Here is a 23,670-nt window from a genome sequence, read left to right as displayed (position 1 = left end):
GATGTACTCTAGATTTGTCTTTGTAGAGATGTACTCTAGATTTGTCTTGTCTTTGTAGAGATGTACTCTAGATGTGTCTTGTCTTTGTAGAGATGTACTCTACATTTGTCTTTGTAGAGATGTACTCTAGCTTTGTCTTTGTAGAGATGTACTCTAGATTAGTCTTTGTAGAGATGTACTCTAGATTAGTCTTTGTAGAGATGTACTCTAGATGTGTCTTTGTAGAGATGTACTCTAGATTTGTCTTTGTAGAGATGTACTCTAGATTTGTCTTGTCTTTGTAGAGATGTACTCTAGATTAGTCTTTGTAGAGATGTACTCTAGATTTGTCTTTGTAGAGATGTACTCCAAATGTGTCTTGTCTTTGTAGAGATGTACTCTAGATTAGTCTTTGTAGAGATGTACTCTAGATGTGTCTTTGTAGAGATGTACTCTAGATTTGTCTTTTCTTTGTAGAGATGTACTCTAGATTTGTCTTTGTAGAGATGTACTCTAGATTTGTCTTTGTAGAGATGTACTCTAGATTAGTCTTGTCTTTGTAGAGATGTACTCTAGATTAGTCTTGTCTTTGTAGAGATGTACTCTAGATTAGTCTTTTCTTTGTAGAGATGTACTCTAGATTAGTCTTTTCTTTGTAGAGATGTACTCTAGATTTGTCTTTGTAGAGATGTACTCTAGATTTGTCTTTGTAGAGATGTACTCTAGATTAGTCTTGTCTTTGTAGAGATGTACTCTAGATTAGTCTTGTCTTTGTAGTGATGTACTCTAGATTAGTCTTTTCTTTGTAGAGATGTACTCTAGATTAGTCTTTTCTTTGTAGAGATGTACTCTAGATTAGTCTTTGTAGAGATGTACTCTAGATTTGTCTTGTCTTTGTAGAGATGTACTCTAGATTTGTCTTGTCTTTGTAGAGATGTACTCTAGATGTGTCTTGTCTTTGTAGAGATGTACTCTAGATTAGTCTTGTCTTTGTAGAGATGTACTCTAGATTTGTCTTGTCTTTGTAGAGATGTACTCTAGATGTGTCTTGTCTTTGTAGAGATGTACTCTAGATTTGTCTTTGTAGAGATGTACTCTAGATGTGTCTTTTCTTTGTAGAGATGTACTCTAGATTAGTCTTGTCTTTGTAGAGATGTACTCTAGATTTGTCTTGTCTTTGTAGAGATGTACTCTAGATGTGTCTTGTCTTTGTAGAGATGTACTCTAGATTTGTCTTTGTAGAGATGTACTCTAGATTTGTCTTTGTAGAGATGTACTCTAGATTAGTCTTTGTAGAGATGTACTCTAGATTTGTCTTTGTAGAGATGTACTCTAGATTTGTCTTTGTAGAGATGTACTCTAGATTTGTCTTTGTAGAGATGTACTCTAGATTTGTCTTGTCTTTGTAGAGATGTACTCTAGATTTGTCTTGTCTTTGTAGAGATGTACTCTAGATTTGTCTTGTCTTTGTAGAGATGTACTCTAGATTAGTCTTTTCTTTGTAGAGATGTACTCTAGATTTGTCTTGTCTTTGTAGAGATGTACTCTAGATTTGTCTTGTCTTTGTAGAGATGTACTCTAGATGTGTCTTGTCTTTGTAGAGATGTACTCTAGATTAGTCTTGTCTTTGTAGAGATGTACTCTAGATTTGTCTTTGTAGAGATGTACTCTAGATTTGTCTTTGTAGAGATGTACTCTAGATTTGTCTTTGTAGAGATGTACTCTAGATTAGTCTTGTCTTTGTAGAGATGTACTCTAGATTTGTCTTTGTAGAGATGTACTCTAGATTTGTCTTTGTAGAGATGTACTCTAGATTAGTCTTTTCTTTGTAGAGATGTACTCTAGATTTGTCTTGTCTTTGTAGAGATGTACTCTAGATTAGTCTTGTCTTTGTAGAGATGTACTCTAGATTAGTCTTGTCTTTGTAGAGATGTACTCTAGATTTGTCTTTGTAGAGATGTACTCTAGATTAGTCTTTGTAGAGATGTACTCTAGATTTGTCTTTGTAGAGATGTACTCTAGATTTGTCTTTGTAGAGATGTACTCTAGATTTGTCTTTGTAGAGATGTACTCTAGATGTGTCTTTTCTTTGTAGAGATGTACTCTAGATTTGTCTTTGTAGAGATGTACTCTAGATTAGTCTTGTCTTTGTAGAGATGTACTCTAGATTAGTCTTGTCTTTGTAGAGATGTACTCTAGATTAGTCTTTTCTTTGTAGAGATGTACTCTAGATGTGTCTTGTCTTTGTAGAGATGTACTCTAGATTTGTCTTTGTAGAGATGTACTCTAGATGTGTCTTTGTAGAGATGTACTCTAGATTAGTCTTTTCTTTGTAGAGATGTACTCTAGATTAGTCTTGTCTTTGTAGAGATGTACTCTAGATTAGTCTTTTCTTTGTAGAGATGTACTCTAGATGTGTCTTTGTAGAGATGTACTCTAGATTTGTCTTTGTAGAGATGTATTCTAGATTAGTCTTTTCTTTGTAGAGATGTACTCTAGATTAGTCTTGTCTTTGTAGAGATGTACTCTAGATTAGTCTTGTCTTTGTAGAGATGTACTCTAGATGTGTCTTGTCTTTGTAGAGATGTACTCTAGATTTGTCTTTGTAGAGATGTACTCTAGATTTGTCTTTGTAGAGATGTACTCTAGATTAGTCTTTTCTTTGTAGAGATGTACTCTAGATTTGTCTTTGTAGAGATGTACTCTAGATTTGTCTTTGTAGAGATGTACTCTAGATTTGTCTTTGTAGAGATGTACTCTAGATTAGTCTTTTCTTTGTAGAGATGTACTCTAGATTTGTCTTTGTAGAGATGTACTCTAGATTTGTCTTTGTAGAGATGTACTCTAGATTTGTCTTTGTAGAGATGTACTCTAGATTTGTCTTTGTAGAGATGTACTCTAGATGTGTCTTTGTAGAGATGTACTCTAGATGTGTCTTTGTAGAGATGTACTCTAGATTAGTCTTGTCTTTGTAGAGATGTACTCTAGATTAGTCTTGTCTTTGTAGAGATGTACTCTAGATTAGTCTTGTCTTTGTAGAGATGTACTCTAGATTTGTCTTTTCTTTGTAGAGATGTACTCTAGATGTGTCTTGTCTTTGTAGAGATGTACTCTAGATTAGTCTTGTCTTTGTAGAGATGTACTCTAGATTAGTCTTTTCTTTGTAGAGATGTACTCTAGATTTGTCTTTGTAGAGATGTACTCTAGATTAGTCTTTGTAGAGATGTACTCTAGATTAGTCTTGTCTTTGTAGAGATGTACTCTAGATTTGTCTTTGTAGAGATGTACTCTAGATTAGTCTTTGTAGAGATGTACTCTAGATGTGTCTTGTCTTTGTAGAGATGTACTCTAGATTAGTCTTTGTAGAGATGTACTCTAGATTTGTCTTTGTAGAGATGTACTCTAGATTTGTCTTTTCTTTGTAGAGATGTACTCTAGATTTGTCTTTGTAGAGATGTACTCTAGATTTGTCTTTGTAGAGATGTACTCTAGATTTGTCTTTGTAGAGATGTACTCTAGATTAGTCTTGTCTTTGTAGAGATGTACTCTAGATTTGTCTTTGTAGAGATGTACTCTAGATTTGTCTTTGTAGAGATGTACTCTAGATTTGTCTTTGTAGAGATGTACTCTAGATTTGTCTTTGTAGAGATGTACTCTAGATTTGTCTTTGTAGAGATGTACTCTAGATTAGTCTTTTCTTTGTAGAGATGTACTCTAGATTTGTCTTTGTAGAGATGTACTCTAGATTTGTCTTTGTAGAGATGTACTCTAGATGTGTCTTTTCTTTGTAGAGATGTACTCTAGATTTGTCTTGTCTTTGTAGAGATGTACTCTAGATTAGTCTTGTCTTTGTAGAGATGTACTCTAGATTAGTCTTGTCTTTGTAGAGATGTACTCTAGATTTGTCTTTGTAGAGATGTACTCTAGATTAGTCTTTGTAGAGATGTACTCTAGATTTGTCTTTGTAGAGATGTACTCTAGATTTGTCTTTGTAGAGATGTACTCTAGATTTGTCTTTGTAGAGATGTACTCTAGATGTGTCTTTTCTTTGTAGAGATGTACTCTAGATTTGTCTTTGTAGAGATGTACTCTAGATTAGTCTTGTCTTTGTAGAGATGTACTCTAGATTAGTCTTGTCTTTGTAGAGATGTACTCTAGATTAGTCTTTTCTTTGTAGAGATGTACTCTAGATGTGTCTTGTCTTTGTAGAGATGTACTCTAGATTTGTCTTTGTAGAGATGTACTCTAGATGTGTCTTTGTAGAGATGTACTCTAGATTAGTCTTTTCTTTGTAGAGATGTACTCTAGATTAGTCTTGTCTTTGTAGAGATGTACTCTAGATTAGTCTTTTCTTTGTAGAGATGTACTCTAGATGTGTCTTTGTAGAGATGTACTCTAGATTTGTCTTTGTAGAGATGTACTCTAGATTAGTCTTTTCTTTGTAGAGATGTACTCTAGATTAGTCTTGTCTTTGTAGAGATGTACTCTAGATTAGTCTTGTCTTTGTAGAGATGTACTCTAGATGTGTCTTGTCTTTGTAGAGATGTACTCTAGATTTGTCTTTGTAGAGATGTACTCTAGATTTGTCTTTGTAGAGATGTACTCTAGATTAGTCTTGTCTTTGTAGAGATGTACTCTAGATTTGTCTTTGTAGAGATGTACTCTAGATTAGTCTTGTCTTTGTAGAGATGTACTCTAGATTTGTCTTGTCTTTGTAGAGATGTACTCTAGATTTGTCTTTGTAGAGATGTACTCTAGATTAGTCTTTTCTTTGTAGAGATGTACTCTAGATTTGTCTTTGTAGAGATGTACTCTAGATTTGTCTTTGTAGAGATGTACTCCAAATGTGTCTTGTCTTTGTAGAGATGTACTCTAGATTAGTCTTGTCTTTGTAGAGATGTACTCTAGATTTGTCTTTGTAGAGATGTACTCTAGATTAGTCTTTTCTTTGTAGAGATGTACTCTAGATTTGTCTTTGTAGAGATGTACTCTAGATTTGTCTTTGTAGAGATGTACTCTAGATTAGTCTTTTCTTTGTAGAGATGTACTCTAGATTTGTCTTTGTAGAGATGTACTCTAGATTTGTCTTTGTAGAGATGTACTCTAGATTTGTCTTTGTAGAGATGTACTCTAGATGTGTCTTTGTAGAGATGTACTCTAGATGTGTCTTTGTAGAGATGTACTCTAGATTAGTCTTGTCTTTGTAGAGATGTACTCTAGATTAGTCTTGTCTTTGTAGAGATGTACTCTAGATTAGTCTTGTCTTTGTAGAGATGTACTCTAGATTTGTCTTTTCTTTGTAGAGATGTACTCTAGATTTGTCTTTTCTTTGTAGAGATGTACTCTAGATGTGTCTTTGTAGAGATGTACTCTAGATTAGTCTTGTCTTTGTAGAGATGTACTCTAGATTTGTCTTGTCTTTGTAGAGATGTACTCTAGATTAGTCTTTGTAGAGATGTACTCTAGATTTGTCTTTGTAGAGATGTACTCTAGATTAGTCTTTTCTTTGTAGAGATGTACTCTAGATTTGTCTTTGTAGAGATGTACTCTAGATTTGTCTTTGTAGAGATGTACTCTAGATTTGTCTTTGTAGAGATGTACTCTAGATTAGTCTTTTCTTTGTAGAGATGTACTCTAGATTTGTCTTTGTAGAGATGTACTCTAGATTTGTCTTTGTAGAGATGTACTCTAGATTTGTCTTTGTAGAGATGTACTCTAGATTTGTCTTTGTAGAGATGTACTCTAGATGTGTCTTTGTAGAGATGTACTCTAGATGTGTCTTTGTAGAGATGTACTCTAGATTAGTCTTGTCTTTGTAGAGATGTACTCTAGATTAGTCTTGTCTTTGTAGAGATGTACTCTAGATTAGTCTTGTCTTTGTAGAGATGTACTCTAGATTTGTCTTTTCTTTGTAGAGATGTACTCTAGATGTGTCTTGTCTTTGTAGAGATGTACTCTAGATTAGTCTTGTCTTTGTAGAGATGTACTCTAGATTAGTCTTTTCTTTGTAGAGATGTACTCTAGATTTGTCTTTGTAGAGATGTACTCTAGATTAGTCTTTGTAGAGATGTACTCTAGATTAGTCTTGTCTTTGTAGAGATGTACTCTAGATTTGTCTTTGTAGAGATGTACTCTAGATTAGTCTTTGTAGAGATGTACTCTAGATGTGTCTTGTCTTTGTAGAGATGTACTCTAGATTAGTCTTTGTAGAGATGTACTCTAGATTTGTCTTTGTAGAGATGTACTCTAGATTTGTCTTTTCTTTGTAGAGATGTACTCTAGATTTGTCTTTGTAGAGATGTACTCTAGATTTGTCTTTGTAGAGATGTACTCTAGATTTGTCTTTGTAGAGATGTACTCTAGATTAGTCTTGTCTTTGTAGAGATGTACTCTAGATTTGTCTTTGTAGAGATGTACTCTAGATTTGTCTTTGTAGAGATGTACTCTAGATTTGTCTTTGTAGAGATGTACTCTAGATTTGTCTTTGTAGAGATGTACTCTAGATTTGTCTTTGTAGAGATGTACTCTAGATTAGTCTTTTCTTTGTAGAGATGTACTCTAGATTTGTCTTTGTAGAGATGTACTCTAGATTTGTCTTTGTAGAGATGTACTCTAGATGTGTCTTTTCTTTGTAGAGATGTACTCTAGATTTGTCTTGTCTTTGTAGAGATGTACTCTAGATTAGTCTTGTCTTTGTAGAGATGTACTCTAGATTAGTCTTGTCTTTGTAGAGATGTACTCTAGATTTGTCTTTGTAGAGATGTACTCTAGATTAGTCTTTGTAGAGATGTACTCTAGATTTGTCTTTGTAGAGATGTACTCTAGATTTGTCTTTGTAGAGATGTACTCTAGATTTGTCTTTGTAGAGATGTACTCTAGATGTGTCTTTTCTTTGTAGAGATGTACTCTAGATTTGTCTTTGTAGAGATGTACTCTAGATTAGTCTTGTCTTTGTAGAGATGTACTCTAGATTAGTCTTGTCTTTGTAGAGATGTACTCTAGATTAGTCTTTTCTTTGTAGAGATGTACTCTAGATGTGTCTTGTCTTTGTAGAGATGTACTCTAGATTTGTCTTTGTAGAGATGTACTCTAGATGTGTCTTTGTAGAGATGTACTCTAGATTAGTCTTTTCTTTGTAGAGATGTACTCTAGATTAGTCTTGTCTTTGTAGAGATGTACTCTAGATTAGTCTTTTCTTTGTAGAGATGTACTCTAGATGTGTCTTTGTAGAGATGTACTCTAGATTTGTCTTTGTAGAGATGTACTCTAGATTAGTCTTTTCTTTGTAGAGATGTACTCTAGATTAGTCTTGTCTTTGTAGAGATGTACTCTAGATTAGTCTTGTCTTTGTAGAGATGTACTCTAGATGTGTCTTGTCTTTGTAGAGATGTACTCTAGATTTGTCTTTGTAGAGATGTACTCTAGATTTGTCTTTGTAGAGATGTACTCTAGATTAGTCTTGTCTTTGTAGAGATGTACTCTAGATTTGTCTTTGTAGAGATGTACTCTAGATTAGTCTTGTCTTTGTAGAGATGTACTCTAGATTTGTCTTGTCTTTGTAGAGATGTACTCTAGATTTGTCTTTGTAGAGATGTACTCTAGATTAGTCTTTTCTTTGTAGAGATGTACTCTAGATTTGTCTTTGTAGAGATGTACTCTAGATTTGTCTTTGTAGAGATGTACTCCAAATGTGTCTTGTCTTTGTAGAGATGTACTCTAGATTAGTCTTGTCTTTGTAGAGATGTACTCTAGATTTGTCTTTGTAGAGATGTACTCTAGATTAGTCTTTTCTTTGTAGAGATGTACTCTAGATTTGTCTTTGTAGAGATGTACTCTAGATTTGTCTTTGTAGAGATGTACTCTAGATTAGTCTTTTCTTTGTAGAGATGTACTCTAGATTTGTCTTTGTAGAGATGTACTCTAGATTTGTCTTTGTAGAGATGTACTCTAGATTTGTCTTTGTAGAGATGTACTCTAGATGTGTCTTTGTAGAGATGTACTCTAGATGTGTCTTTGTAGAGATGTACTCTAGATTAGTCTTGTCTTTGTAGAGATGTACTCTAGATTAGTCTTGTCTTTGTAGAGATGTACTCTAGATTAGTCTTGTCTTTGTAGAGATGTACTCTAGATTTGTCTTTTCTTTGTAGAGATGTACTCTAGATTTGTCTTTTCTTTGTAGAGATGTACTCTAGATGTGTCTTTGTAGAGATGTACTCTAGATTAGTCTTGTCTTTGTAGAGATGTACTCTAGATTTGTCTTGTCTTTGTAGAGATGTACTCTAGATTAGTCTTTGTAGAGATGTACTCTAGATTTGTCTTTGTAGAGATGTACTCTAGATTTGTCTTTGTAGAGATGTACTCTAGATTTGTCTTTGTAGAGATGTATCAGTGTGTTATAACTGTCTTCAGTGTTATGTAGCTGTCTTCAGTGTTATGTAGCTGTCTTCAGTGTTATGTAGCTGTCTTCAGTGTGATGTAGCTGTCTTCAGTGTGATGTAGCTGTCTTCAGTGTGATGTAGCTGTCTTCAGTGTGATGTAGCTGTCTTCAGTGTGATGTAGCTGTCTTCAGTGTGATGTAGCTGTATTCAGTGTGATGTAACTGTCTTCAGTGTGATGTAGCTGTCTTCAGTGTGATGTAGCTGTATTCAGTGTGATGTAACTGTCTTCAGTGTGATGTAGCTGTCTTCAATGTGATGTAACTGTCTTCAGTGTGATGTAACTGTCTTCAGTGTGATGTAACTGTCTTCAGTGTGATGTAACTGTCTTCAGTGTGATGTAGCTGTCTTCAGTGTGATGTAGCTGTCTTCAGTGTGATGTAGCTGTCTTCAGTGTGATGTAGCTGTCTTCAGTGTGATGTAGCTGTCTTCAATGTGATGTAACTGTCTTCAGTGTGATGTAGCTGTCTTCAGTGTGATGTAGCTGTCTTCAGTGGGATGTAACTGTCTTCAGTGTGATGTAGCTGTCTTCAGTGTGATGTAGCTGTCTTCAGTGTGATGTAGCTGTCTTCAGTGTTATGTAGCTGTCTTCAGTGTGATGTAGCTGTCTTCAGTGTGATGTAACTGTCTTCAGTGTGATGTAACTGTCTTCAGTGTGATTTAGCTGTCTTCAGTGTGATGTAGCTGTCTTCAGTGTGATGTAACTGTCTTCAGTGTGATGTAGCTGTCTTCAGTGTGATGTAACTGTCTTCAGTGTGATGTAACTGTCTTCAGTGTGATTTAGCTGTCTTCAGTGTGATGTAGCTGTCTTCAGTGTGATGTAACTGTCTTCAGTGGGATGTAACTGTCTTCAGTGTGATGTAACTGTCTTCAGTGTGATTTAGCTGTCTTCAGTGTGATGTAGCTGTCTTCAGTGTGATGTAACTGTCTTCAGTGTGATGTAGTCATGTTTCATCTAGCTAGTCTTTATAGCATGTATGTTGCTCATCATGAAGCTGGTGTTGATTAGGATGTGACTAACTGAGTACGGAGGTCGACAAACCGTCGCTATCAACAAACAACACGTCTAAAAACCGTCTCTTTTCATATTCCCTCGTATATTTTGTAATGCATTCCATATGGGGTCCTTTTTCTTCTGTGGTGCACTACTTTGGACAAGGGCCCTGGTCAAAAGGAGTGCACTATGTAGGACATAGGGCGCAATTTGAGTCGGCCCTGTGCCTGTGAGAGGACTCTAGTGTTATTAGCTCTGACTGTAGCGTCATGGACGGATTGGAATACTTCTGTGTCCTCTCTCGTCCTCCTGCTCACCTGGATAACAGCTGGTTAAATATGTACCTTGTCATCAATGCCATTCAGGCACCAGGTATCCGCCATATCTACATTCAGCCTTCCCCACACAAATCAATCAGCTGTGCAGTACTTTTGGATTTATTTACAATGCTAACACAAACACAATGCTATCCCTAACCCGTACAGAGTTATTGTGGGAGATGAGCAGGAAATGGGGTGAATGCTTCGACCAGGGACTCTCAGTGGTGAAACTGAGTTTAAGGTCAGAGGCAGAACCGACACCTGCCACGATTCTCTTCTGTAAACAGTTCAACGAGCCCAGTGGAGGCTGCTGAGGGGAGGACGGCTCATAACAACGACCAGAATGGAGTCAATGGAAATGTTATCAGCTACATGGAAACCAACGTGTTTGATGTGTTTGGTACCATTCCCACTGAAAATCCATTCCAGACGTTATTATGAGCCGTCCTCCCCTCAGCAGCCTCCACTGAACTACACGTAGGTGTCTTCTCAATCGTTTAATTATTCTTTATCATACTAGATTTGATCGACAAGCGATGACCACACGTGAAAATAATAGAACGTACAGAATTTACAGAGACTCAGAAAAGTCTGGTAAGTTATCAGGTGAGATCTAATGGAGAGCTGATGTAAACATGTCTGCGTTTCCAAGCCTCTCTGGGCCTCTTTCCTCCATCTCTGATGGACCTTGTGGCTGCATAGTGGCTGGTGGCTGGGTAGATGATGGGCCTCGTGGTGGCATAGTGGCTGGTGGCTGGGTAGATGATGGGCCTTGTGGCTGCATAGTGGCTGATGGCTGGGTAGATGATGGGCCTTGTGGCTGCATAGTGGCTGATGGCTGAGTAGATGATGGGCCTCGTGGCTGCATAGTGGCTGATGGCTGGGTAGATGATGGGCCTTGTGGCTGCATAGTGGCTGATGGCTGGGTAGATGATGGGCCTTGTGGCTGCATAGTGGATAGTGGCTGGGTAGATGATGGGCCTTGTGGCTGCATAGTGGCTGGTGGCTGGGTAGATGATGGGCCTTGTGGCTGATGGCTGGGTAGATGATGGGCCTTGTGGCTGCATAGTAGATGATGGGCCTTGTGGCTGCGTAGTGGCTGATGGCCGGTTAGATGATGGGCCTTGTGGCTGCATAGTGGCTGATGGCTGGTTAGATGATGGGCCTTGTGGCTGATGGCTGGGTAGATGATGGGCCTCGTGGCTGATGGCTGGTTAGATGATGGGCCTTGTGGCTGCATAGTGGCTAGTGGCTGGGTAGATGATGGGTCTTGTGGCTGCTAATGGCTGGTGGCTGGGTAGATGATGGGCCATGTGGCTGCGTAGTGGCTAATGGCCGGTTAGATGATGGGCCTTGTGGCTGATGGCTGGGTAGATGATGGGCCATGTGGCTGCATAGTGGTTGGTGGCTGGGTAGATGATGGGCCTCGTGGCTGCATAGTGGCTGATGGCTGGTTAGATGATGGGCCTTGTGGCTGCATAGTGGCTGATGGCTGGGTAGATGATGGGCCTCGTGGCTGCATAGTGGCTGAAGGCTGGTTAGATGATGGGCCTTGTGGCTGCATAGTGGCTGATGGCTGGTTAGATGATGGGCCTTGTGGCTGCATAGTGGCTGATGGCTGGGTAGATGATGGGCCTTGTGGCTGCATAGTGGCTGATGGCTGATTAGATGATGGGCCTTGTGGCTGATGGCTGGGTAGATGATGGGCCTCGTGGCTGCATAGTGGCTGATGGCTGGTTAGATGATGGGCCTTGTGGCTGATGGCTGGGTAGATGATGGGCCTCGTGGCTGATGGCTGGGTAGATAATGGGCCTTGTGGCTGCATAGTGATTGATGATTGGCCTTGTGTCTGCATAGTGGCTGGTGGCTGGTTAGATGATGGGCCTCGTGGCTGATGGCTGGTTAGATGATGGGCCTTGTGGCTGCATAGTGGCTGATGGCTGGGTAGATGATGGGCCTTGTGGCTACGTAGTGGTTGATGGCCGGTTAGATGATGGGCCTTGTGGCTGCATAGTGGCTGGTGGCTGGTTAGATGATGGGCCTTGTGGCTGCGTAGTGGCTGATGATGGGCCTTGTGGCTGCATAGTGGCTGATGATGGGCCTTGTGACTGCATAGTGGCTGGTGGCTGGTTAGGTGATGGGCCTTGTGGCTGCGTAGTGGTTCGTGGCTGGTTAGGTGATGGGCCTTGTGGCTGCTAATGGATGGAGGCCCTCACAATGCGGCCTGCCCTGTTTTACAGCACTGCCAGATTATAGAGGCTGTTGGCTGGTTAGATTATGTTTTACAGCACTGCCAGATTATAGAGGCTGTTGGCTGGTTAGATGATGTTTTACAGCACTGCCAGATTATAGAGGCTGTTGACTGGTTAGATGATGTTTTACAGCACTGCCAGATTATAGAGGCTGTTGACTGGTTAGATGATGTTTTACAGCACTGCCAGATTATAGAAGCTGTTGGCTGGTTAGATTATGTTTTACAGCACTGCCAGATTATAGAGGCTGTTGGCTGGTTAGATGATGTTTTACAGCACTGCCAGATTATAGAGGCTGTTGGCTGGTTAGATGATGTTTTACAGCACTGCCAGATTATAGAAGCTGTTGGCTGGTTAGATGATGTTTTACAGCACTGCCAGATTATAGAAGCTGTTGGCTGGTTAGATTATGTTTTACAGCACTGCCAGATTATAGAGGCTGATGGCTGGTTAGATGATGTTTTACAGCACTGCCAGATTATAGAGGCTGTTGCTCTGGAATCTGCGTTGTTTTCTGGTCTGAGTGTGATCTGTTTGTGAATGCTGACCAGATTCATCCTCTCGCCCTTGTTAACCATTAGCTTTACATCATCAATTGTGTAGTACCTGCTGTTGGTGTGACTGCTCCCTGCTGTTGGTTCTGTGGTGTGACTGTACCCTGCTGTTGGTTCTGTGGTGTGACTGTACCCTGCTGTCTGCTGTTGGTACTGTGGTGTGACTGTTACCTGCTGTTGGTTCTGTGGTGTGACTGTTCCCTGCTGTTGGTTCTGTGGTGTCACTGTTCCCTGCTGTCTGCTGTTGGTTCTGTGGTGTGACTGTTCCCTGCTGTTGGTTCTGTGGTGTGACTGTTCCCTGCTGTTGGTGCTGTGGTGTGACTGTTCCCTGCTGTTGGTGCTGTGGTGTGACTGTTCCCTGCTGTTGGTGCTGTGGTGTGACTGTTCCCTGCTGTTGGTGCTGTGGTGTGACTGTTGCCTGCTGTTGGTTCTGTGGTGTGACTGTCCTGGACTTGTATTTTTACAGAATAATTGTTAGCTTGCTGAAGTGAAAACAACAGAAATCAGCCAGTAATGTTGAAATAAAAGCTGTAGACGAGTAACTGTGTTCTCTCTAACAGTTTTAATGGATCCTCTGTAAGTACAATGGATCATGTTATCTGTATATTTCTCAGTAACACCTTACATTAGTAACAGTGTGGAATAAAAGCAACGGTCCCTACTGCGTTTGTGTAATAGCAGAAAATGCTCAGCTCCGTTACTCTGCTAGTACAATGCCGTTACTATAGTAACTAGTATGTATCTGTGTCCTGTAACTATGTCCTGTCCAACATGTTTCCTCTCACTGACTTTGAGTGTTTCGTACTTATGAAAGCACTTTCTGACAACTGCTTATGTAAAATTGACTTTTATAAATACATTTAATTGATTTGATTTGTCAAGTGTTTGATTTGATGTGTCAATGTATTGATTGATTTATTGATTGATTGTCTCGTTGCAGGGTATAGCGTTTGCCTCTCTGTTCTTTATCCTGATTTCCATCACTACGTTCTGCCTGGAGACTCACGAGTACTTCAACGACCTGCAGAACCACACGGAACGCGTGGTGGTGGGGAACCACACTGAGGAGGTGATCTTGGTGAAGGTGAGAGAGATACTTAGATGTAAATAGGCTCTACGTAGTACTACTGTATGTACAACAGAACGTATAGTGGTGGGAACCACACTGAGGAGGTGATCTTGGTTCTGGGATAGATTTGCACTTTTCGCAACAACGTATGTTCATCTCTAGGAGACAGAACACCTTCCTGAGCGATATGACGGCTGCCTGGTCCCATGGTGTTTATACTTGCGTACTATTGTTTGTACAATTGCTCCCAAGGATGTACAATTGCTCCCAAGGATGAACCAGACTTGTGGAGATCTACAATTATTTTCTGAGGTCTTGGATGATTTCGTTTGATTTTCCCATGATGTCAAGCAAAGAGGCACTGAGTTTGAAGGTAGGCCTTGAAATACATCCACAGGTACACCTCCAATTGGCTCTATTGATGTCAATTAGCCTATCAGAAGCTTCTAGAGCCATGGCATCATTTTCTGGACTTTTCCAAGCTGTTTAAAGGCACAGTCAATTTAGTGTATGTAAACTTCTGACCCACTGGAATTGTGATACAGTGAATTATAAGTGAAATAATCTGTCTGTAAACAATTGTTGGAAAAATTACTTGTGTCATGCACAAAGTAGATGTCCTAACCAACTTGCCAAAACTATAGTTTGGTAACAAGAAAGTGTTGGAGTGGTTGAAAAACGAGTTTTAATGACTCCAACCTAAATGTATTTAAACTTCTGACTTCAACTGTATTGATACTTTAATGATCCCTGAATTTAAATTCAATAATATAATGTCTAATCTAATCTATAATCTGATCTAATGTATAATCAAAGCTAATGCATAATATAATCTCATGTATAATCTAATCTATAATCTAATCTAATCTATAATATAATCTCATGTATAATCTAATCTATAATCTAATTTTATGTATAATCTAATGTATAATCTAATATCTAATCTATAATCTAATGTATAATCTAATATCTAATCTATAATCTAATGTGTTACCTAATATGATGTATAATCTAATATAATGTATATTCTAATGTATAAACAAAGCTAATGTATAATCTAATATATAATCTAATCTCTAATCTAATGTATAATCCAATCGAATGTATATTCTAATCTATAATCTAATCTATAATCTAATCTAATGTATATTCTAATGTATAATCTAATGTATAATCAAATGTATAATCTAATCGAATGTATAATATAATCTATAATCGAATGTATAATATAATCTATAATCTAATCTAATGTATAATATAATCTATAATCTACTGTATAATATAATCTATAATCTAATCGAATGTATAATATAATCTATAATCGAATGTATAATATAATCTATAATCTAATCTAATGTATAATATAATCTATAATCTAATGTATAATCTAGTGTATAATCTAATCTAATGTATAATCTAGTGTATAATCTAATCTAATGTATAATCTAGTGTATAATCTAATCTAATGTATAATCTAGTGTATAATCTAATCTAATGTATAATCTAATCTAATGTATAATCAAAACTATAATCTAATCTAATGTATAATATAATCTAATGTATAATATAATCTAATGTATAATCTAATCTATAATCTAATGTATAATCTAGTGTATAATCTAATCTAATGTATAATCTAGTGTATAATCTAATCTAATGTATAATCAAAACTATAATCTAATCTAATGTATAATATAATATAATGTATAATACAATCTATATTCTAATCTAATGAATAATCAAATCTAATGTATAATCTAATATCTCATCTAATGTATAATTGAATGTATAATCTAATGTATAATCTAGTGTATAATCTAATCTAATGTATAATCTAGTGTATAATCTAATCTAATGTATAATCTAGTGTATAATCTAATCTAATGTATAATCTAATCTAATGTATAATCAAAACTATAATCTAATCTAATGTATAATATAATCTAATGTATAATATAATCTAATGTATAATCTAATCTATAATCTAATGTATAATCTAGTGTATAATCTAATCTAATGTATAATCAAAACTATAATCTAATCTAATGTATAATATAATATAATGTATAATACAATCTATATTCTAATCTAATGAATAATCAAATCTAATGTTTAATCTAATATCTCATCTAATGTATAATCTAATCTAATGTATAATTGAATGTATAATCTAATCGAATGTATCATCTAATATATAATCTAATCTAATGTATAATGTAATGTATAATGTAATGTATAATCTAATGTAATGTATAATCTAATGTAATGTATAATCTAATCTAATGTATAATCTAATCTAATGTATAATCTAATATATAATCTAATCTAATATATAATCTAATGTATAATCTAATCTATAATCTAATCTAATTTATAATCTAATGTATAATCTAATCTAATATATAATCTAATCTAATGTATAATATAATCTAATGTATCATCTAATGTATAATCTAATCTATAATCTAATCTAATTTATAATCTAATGTATAATCTAATCTAATGTATATTCTAATGTATAATCTAATCTAATGTATAATCTAATCTAATCTATAATCTAGTTTATAATCTAAACTAATGTATAATCTAATCTAATATATAATCTAATCTAATGTATAATCTAATGTATAATCTAATCTAATATATAATCTAATGTATAATCTAATCTATAATCTAATCTAATTTATAATCTAATGTATAATCTAATCTAATGTATATTCTAATGTATAATCTAATCTAATGTATAATCTAATCTAATCTATAATCTAGTTTATAATCTAAACTAATGTGTAATCTAATGTATAATCTAATCTATAATCTAATCTAATGTATAATCAAATCTAATGTATATTCTAATGTATAATCTAATCTAATGTATAATCAAATCTATAATCTAATCTAATGTATAATCTAATGTAATGTATGATCTAATCTGTAATCTAATCTAATGTATAATATAATGTGTAATCTCATGTATAATGTGATCTACTCTAGGTGGTGACCAAGCCCATTCTGACCGTGGTGGAGGGTGTTTGTGTGGTCTGGTTCACCTTTGAGTTCTTCGTCCGCATCGTGTGCTGCCCCGACAAGCTGCTCTTCATCAAGAACATGTTAAACGTCATTGACTTCGTGGCCATCCTGCCCTTCTACCTGGAGATGGGCCTCAGCGGCCTGTCCTCCTCTAAAGCAGCCTCCGACATCCTGGGGTTTCTACGGGTAGTCCGTTTCGTCCGGATCCTCCGGATCTTCAAGCTGACCAGGCATTTCGTCGGTCTGAGGGTTCTCGGCCACACGTTGAGAGCCAGCGTCAACGAGTTCTGCCTGCTTATTGTTTTCCTGGCGTTGGGCGTCCTCATCTTCGCCACGATGATCTACTACGCAGAGCGGATAGGGGCCCAACCGGACGACCCCCGCGGCTCTAAACACACCCACTTCAAAAACATCCCTATCTCCTTCTGGTGGGCCGTGGTCACCATGACCACCCTGGGCTACGGGGACATGTACCCCAAGACGTGGCTGGGCATGATAGTGGGCGCGCTGTGCGCCCTGGCGGGGGTGCTGACCATCGCCATGCCCGTGCCTGTTATAGTCAACAACTTTGGGATGTACTACTCCCTGGCCATGGCTAAACAGAAGCTGCCTAAGAAGAAGAAAGCACACAATCCGAACCCGGACGCTCCCACGGACACGCCCTCCTTCGGGAAGTCTGTCGCTACCTCTCCCAGGGACAGTACTCAGAGTGATACATGGCCGCTGGCTGCAGAGGAGAATATCAACAGGAACCGCTCAGGTCAGAGACCAATTCAAATTCGATTCTTGAAATACCAAATATTCCACCGTACTAATTCATCCCTTTTAACATTTTATTTAGTCTAATGGTTTTTTTGAAGCATCGTTATGATATGTCATAGGCCACAATGACAAGTGGATGTTTAATTTATTCAAACCGTCAACCATTCCACCCCATTAAAAGCTCAGACCTCATTCAACCTTTTTTAAACCACAACTCCCTTTACACATCACACCACCACCACTTTATTCACGCTGAAACGTTCATAGACCGTTTTCATTGTGCACTTATCCCTTCACTAAATCCTTTTGGTGCCATAATGGGAAAGAAGTAAAGGGGATATGTAATTGATTCAACCCATTCAGACTCATAACTCATTCAAGTCATTCAAACCATATTCAACTCACCCTTTTTTAAAACTCACGCAATCCACTTAAACACATTACTAATGAACACATCACTACAGTATTGCAGTTCTTCACTGACATAAGGTATGATATGCTGGTAGTATTTGTGGTGCTCTTTTACAACGGGGGGGGGGGGGGGGGGGGGGTAACATAATTTACCTTTTACTGTAATCATATAGTATCATAGCTTTCCAGGTTTACTGTCCCTAGCCGCAAACACAGTAACACAACTTGAAACAATCATGAATATACCCTTTCTCAGACAATAACTACTTTTGTTAAATTCAGAGTCAGCGTTTTGCTTGCTCCACTATCAAAATACAGTATATTCATCGGTCTACATCCCCGAGTCCCAGTGCAGTCAAAAAACGCGAGTTTCCTGTGTTTTATATATATTTCCACACTATGACGTTGGAATAATACTGCAAAGACGTGAACATGATGATAATTCCCTTTTAGTGTGAGATCTGTTTGTAAAGACGGGCCTGAAATTTAAGCCCGTTTTGGTGGGATGGAGTTTTGGCCTCCCATGGTGACATCATAATTAGAGTTAATAGACCCTTTAAGAAAGCGAATTCCAAACCTCTCGGCCAATAACAGCACATTTTCTGTTTCCTCCTCCCCACGCAGGACACTCCCAGACAGTCCTAGCAAAATTCTTGCTTGAGAAATTGGCCATGGACCTTTTAACTTATCTTCTTATAAGGTTGCTGCTGTCCAATAAATGAGTTTGTTCAAAATGGTGTTTTCCCGGTAAAATGACATTGTGGCTCAACCTTTCCCTAAAACCTGAAGGGATGTTGACTTTCTACTGTAAACCCATCGCTATGTCTCCTGCAGACTTTTTGTTTCTGTGACTTAGGGTTTAAATACTACTCAAAACATGTCCAATAGTTTGATCGTTTGCTCCAGTCTGTCTGGAGTGCCAGAGGGGCGGGGTTAGCAGTTTTTTTCAATATTTTATTGGATCCAATTTGCCTGGCATGCTCAATCAAGCCCAGTATTGCTGATCTAGCATCAGTTTTGCCATGTACAGTGCATTCGAAGAGTATTCAGACCTCTTCTCTTTTTCCACATTTTGTTACGTTGCAGCCGTATTCTAAATTGGATTTAATAACAAATTTTCCTCATCAATCTACACACAATACCCCATAATGACATCATAATACCCCATAATGACATCATAATACCCCATAATGACATCACAATACCCCATAATGACATCACAAAACATGTTTTTAGATGTTTTTTGCAAATTTATTAAAAATAAAAAACAGAAATACCTTATTTACTTAACTATTCAGACACTTTACTCAGTACTTTGTTGAAGCACCTTTGGCAGCGATTACAGCCTCAAGTCTTCTTGGGTATGATGCTACAAGCTTGGCACAACTGTATTTGGGGAGTTTCTCCCATTCTTCTCTGCAGATCCTCTCAAGCTCTGTCAGGTTGGATGGGGAGTGTCGCTGCACAGCTATTTTCAGGTCTCTCCAGAGATGTTCGATCGGGTTTGAGTCCGGACTCTGGCTGGGCCACTCAAGGACATTTAGAGACTTGACCCGAAGTCACTCCTGCGTTGTCTTGGCTGTGTGATTAGGGTCGTGGTCCTGTTGGAAGGTGAACCTTCTCCCCCAGGCTGAGGTCCTGAGCACGCTGGAGCAGGTTTTCATCAAGGATCTCTCTGTACTTTGCTCCGTTCATCTTTCCCTTGATCCTGGTTAGCCTGCCACCACCATGCTTCACCGTAGGGATGGTGCCAGGTTTCTTCCAGACGTGATGCTTGGCATTCAGCCCAAAGTGTTCAATATTGGTTTCATCAGACCAGATCAGATCAGACTTGTTTCTCTGGTCTGAGAGTCTTTAGGTGCCTTTTGGCAAACTCCAAGCGGGCTGTCATGTGCCTTTTACTGAGGAGTGGCTTCCGGGCCACCCTACCATAAAGGCCTGATGGGGGAATGCTGCAGAGATGGTTGTCCTTCTGGAAGTTTCCCCCATCTCCACAGAGGAACTCTGGAGCTCTGTCAGAGTGACCACCGGGTTTTTGGTCACCTCCCTAACCATGGCCCTTCTCGCCCAATGGCTCAGTTTGGCTGTGCGGCCAGCTCTAGGAAGTGTCTTGGTGATTCCAAACTTCTTCCATTTCAGTTTGATGGAGGCCACTCTGTTCTTGAGGACCTTCAATGCTGCAGACATTTTTTGGTACCCTTCTCCAGATCTGTGCCTCAACACAATCCTGTCTCGGAGCTCTACGGACAATTCCTTCGACCTCGTGTCTTGGTTTTTGCTCTGACATGCACTGTCAACTGTAGAACCTAATATAGACAGGTGTGTGCCTTTCCAAATCATGTTGAATCAATTGAATTTAACACAGGTGGACTCCAACCAAGTTGTAGAAACAGCTCAAGGATGATCAATGGAAACAGGATGCACCTGAGCTTAATTTCGAGTCTCTTAGCATATGGTCAAAATACTTGTGTTTTTTTTTAATCAATTTATGGTATTGTGTGTAGATTCATGAGGAAAAAATGTTTTTATTCCATTTTAAAATAAGTCTGTAACGTAACAAAATGTGGAAAAAGTGAAGGGGTCTGAATACTTTCTGAATGCACTGTACATGTTGATTTGTTTAATGTTGTGTTAGTGTATGTAAGTTGTTTTGTCTGAAACGTTGTTCCCCCTGCTGCTATTGGACCAGGTCTCTCTTGGAAAAGAGATGTTATCTCAACGAGAGAAAACCTGTATCAATAAGGTTAAATAAAAAATGGAATAAAAAACACAGATATTACCTCAACTAACCTGTATATCCAAATGAAAAAGATGACATGAACAGGGAGGACCTGATTCTAGATCTTACGCTTTATGAACCAAACCTGTCCTCCTGTCCTCCTGTCAGACTCCAAGCAGAACGGAGACGCCAACTTGGCTCTGTCGTCGGATGAGGGGTGCAGCCTGACCCAGCCACTGTCACCCAGCGAGAAGTGGAACCTACGGCACGGCCACGGCGACGGTCGAGAACACTCCCGGTCGGCCAGGGGGAACAAGAAAAGCAAGAAAGAGGCAACCTGCTTCCTGCTCACCTCCGGAGACTTCTCCTGCTCTGGAGGAGAACACACCATAGTCACGGGTAGGTTGACATGCATACAGGCGCAAACCAATATTCAGAACCCTCTTATCCTCCCCATGACAACCATTACACCCATTACACCCGTGGCAACCATGACAACCATTACACCCATTACACCCGTGGCAACCATGACAACCATTACACCCATGACAACCATGACACCCATTACAACCATGTGAGTGGATGTGGTGTCCACTAAGTTATCTAAGAGTGTTTGGATTTGTTGGTTCCAGGTTTCTTTCTGGTTTTCCTCTGTGCTGTTTTGTACCAATCTGTATGAATGTCTGATGTTGTACAGTTTACTGGGCTGTGAATGTCTGATGTTGTACAGTTTACTGGGCTGTGAATGTCTGATGTTGTACAGTTTACTGGGCTGTGAATGTCTGATGTTGTACAGTTTACTGGGCTGTGAATGTCTGATGTTGTACAGTTTACTGGGCTGTGAATGTCTGATGTTGTACAGCTGACTGGGCTGTGAATGTCTGATGTTGAACAGCTTACTGGGCTGTGAATGTCTGATGTTGTACAGATTACTGGGCTGTGAATGTCTGATGTTGTACAGATTACTGGGCTGTGAATGTCTGATGTTGTACAGTTTACTGGGCTGTGAATGTCTGATGTTGTACAGTTTACTGGGCTGTGAATGTCTGATGTTGTACAGTTTACTGGGCTGTGAATGTCTGATGTTGTACAGTTTACTGGGCTGTGAATGTCTGATGTTGTACAGCTGACTGGGCTGTGAATGTCTGATGTTGAACAGCTTACTGGGCTGTGAATGTCTGATGTTGTACAGCTGACTGGGCTGTGAATGTCTGATGTTGTACAGTTTACTGGGCTGTGAATGTCTGATGTTGTACAGTTTACTGGGCTGTGAATGTCTGATGTTGTACAGCTGACTGGGCTGTGAATGTCTGATGTTGTACAGCTTACTGGGCTGTGAATGTCTGATGTTGAACAGCTTACTGGGCTGTGAATGTCTGGTTGTTTCCATGTCTGTTCTTTTGAGGAACAAGGTAATTTGGCTGTGATCAGACAGAGGTGTTCGTGTTTTGACGATGAATGAGATGAGAGAGAAAGGGTCTTTAATCATATAGTCTACTGTGCTCTGGCCAAGAGGTGAGCAGTAGGTGAATCTCCCCATAGAGTCCCCCCGTAACCTACCATTGACACTAGTACAGACCCAGGTTTCTACAGAGCTGCAACAGATCCCTTCCGTTGTTGTTGACGGGGCTGTCACTGTTGTTTCTATGGGGAGATGAAGACAGTTAGAAACAGTATGGCCTGTAATAAAGCCTTCCCCTCTTGTGCTCGTTAGATCAGGTAGTGTTCCTGTGTGCGCATTTGTGTCCCCACAGATTTCTATGGGCCTGGAAATGGACGTCTCTTCCTCAAGGGTGGGGAAGATCTCCTCTGAGTAATATGGGGATTCTGAGGGGGGGGGGGGGGGGGGGGATCTCCTCTGAGTAATATGGGGATTCTGAGGGGGGGAGATCTCCTCTGAGTAATATGGGGATTCTGAGGGGGGATGTACTGTATATTGCGCATATTACCCAAATGTGATCTTTACTAATTTTGAGGGGATCAAATACATTTTGTAGTTTGGATTTGTACCAAATTATCAATCCTCCAGAGTCCCTGCCTCTATTGACAGATCTGTGTTTCTGTGACTCACAATTACCTCTCTGTAGCCTGTGGGACAGTAACATCATGATTACCTCTCTGTAGCCTGTGTGACAGTAACAGCATGATTACCTCTCTGTAGCCTGTGTGACAGTAACAGCATGATTACCTCTCTGTAGCCTGTGGGACAGTGACAGCATGAATACCTCTCTGTAGCCTGTGGGACAGTAACAGCATGATTACCTCTCTGTAACCTGTGGGACAGTGACAGCATGATTACCTCTCTGTAGCCTGTGGAACAGTGACAGCAGGATTACCTCTCTGTAGCCCGTGGGACAGTGACAGCATGATTACCTCTCTGTAACCTGTGGGACAGTGACAACATGATTACCTCTCTGTAGCCTGTGGGACAGTAACAGCATGATTACCTCTCTGTAGCTTGTGAGACAGTGACATTATGATTATCTCTCTGTAGCCTGTGGGACAGTGACAGCATGATTACCTCTCTGTAGCCTGTGGGACAGTGACAGCATTATTACCTCTCTGTAGCCTGTGGAACAGTGACAGCAGGATTACCTCTCTGTAGCCCGTGGGACAGTGACAGCATGATTACCTCTCTGTAACCTGTGGGACAGTGACAACATGATTACCTCTCTGTAGCCTGTGGGACAGTAACAGCATGATTACCTCTCTGTAGCCTGTGGAACAGTGACAGCATGATTACCTCTCTGTAGCCTGTGGGACAGTGACAGCATGATTACCTCTCTGTAGCCTGTGGGGCAGTGACATCATGATTACCTCTCTGTAGCCTGTGGGGCAGTGACATCATGATTACCTCTCTGTAGCCTGTGGAACAGTGACATCATGATTACCTCTCTGTAGCCTGTGGAACAGTGACATCATGATTACCTCTCTGTAGCATGTGGGGCAGTGACATCATGATTACCTCTCTGTAGCCTGTGGGGCAGTGACATCATGATTACCTCTCTGTAGCCTGTGAGGCAGTGAGTGACAATGTCAGCCTTACACCATGTCTCCTGCAGAATGATGACGTCAACATCTTTAAGATTTGTTTTTAACTCCAGTGCTAAACTCTTCAGTCTAAAGGTTGATGAGTTTAGGCCCT

At 39.1% G+C, this 23,670-nt stretch overlaps 1 protein-coding gene across 1 annotated transcript in view; it reads left to right on the top strand.

Moving 5' to 3' along the window:
* LOC110532802 (potassium voltage-gated channel subfamily C member 1) overlaps positions 1 to 23,670 on the top strand; it is a 65,545-nt gene that overhangs the window by 31,017 nt on the left and 10,858 nt on the right. Inside the window, exons 2-4 of the mRNA XM_036988924.1 lie at positions 13,475 to 13,618; positions 16,598 to 17,393; positions 20,694 to 20,924. Coding sequence (XP_036844819.1) covers positions 13,475 to 13,618; positions 16,598 to 17,393; positions 20,694 to 20,924 — 1,171 coding nt within the window. The remainder of the gene's footprint in view (positions 1 to 13,474; positions 13,619 to 16,597; positions 17,394 to 20,693; positions 20,925 to 23,670) is intronic.

The sequence above is a fragment of the Oncorhynchus mykiss genome, chromosome 9 (assembly GCF_013265735.2).
Source record: "Oncorhynchus mykiss isolate Arlee chromosome 9, USDA_OmykA_1.1, whole genome shotgun sequence".
Taxonomy (NCBI): Eukaryota; Metazoa; Chordata; class Actinopteri; order Salmoniformes; family Salmonidae; genus Oncorhynchus; species Oncorhynchus mykiss.
Note: the sequence above shows the minus strand (reverse complement) of the source record. Positions and strands in the feature narration are given on the sequence as shown.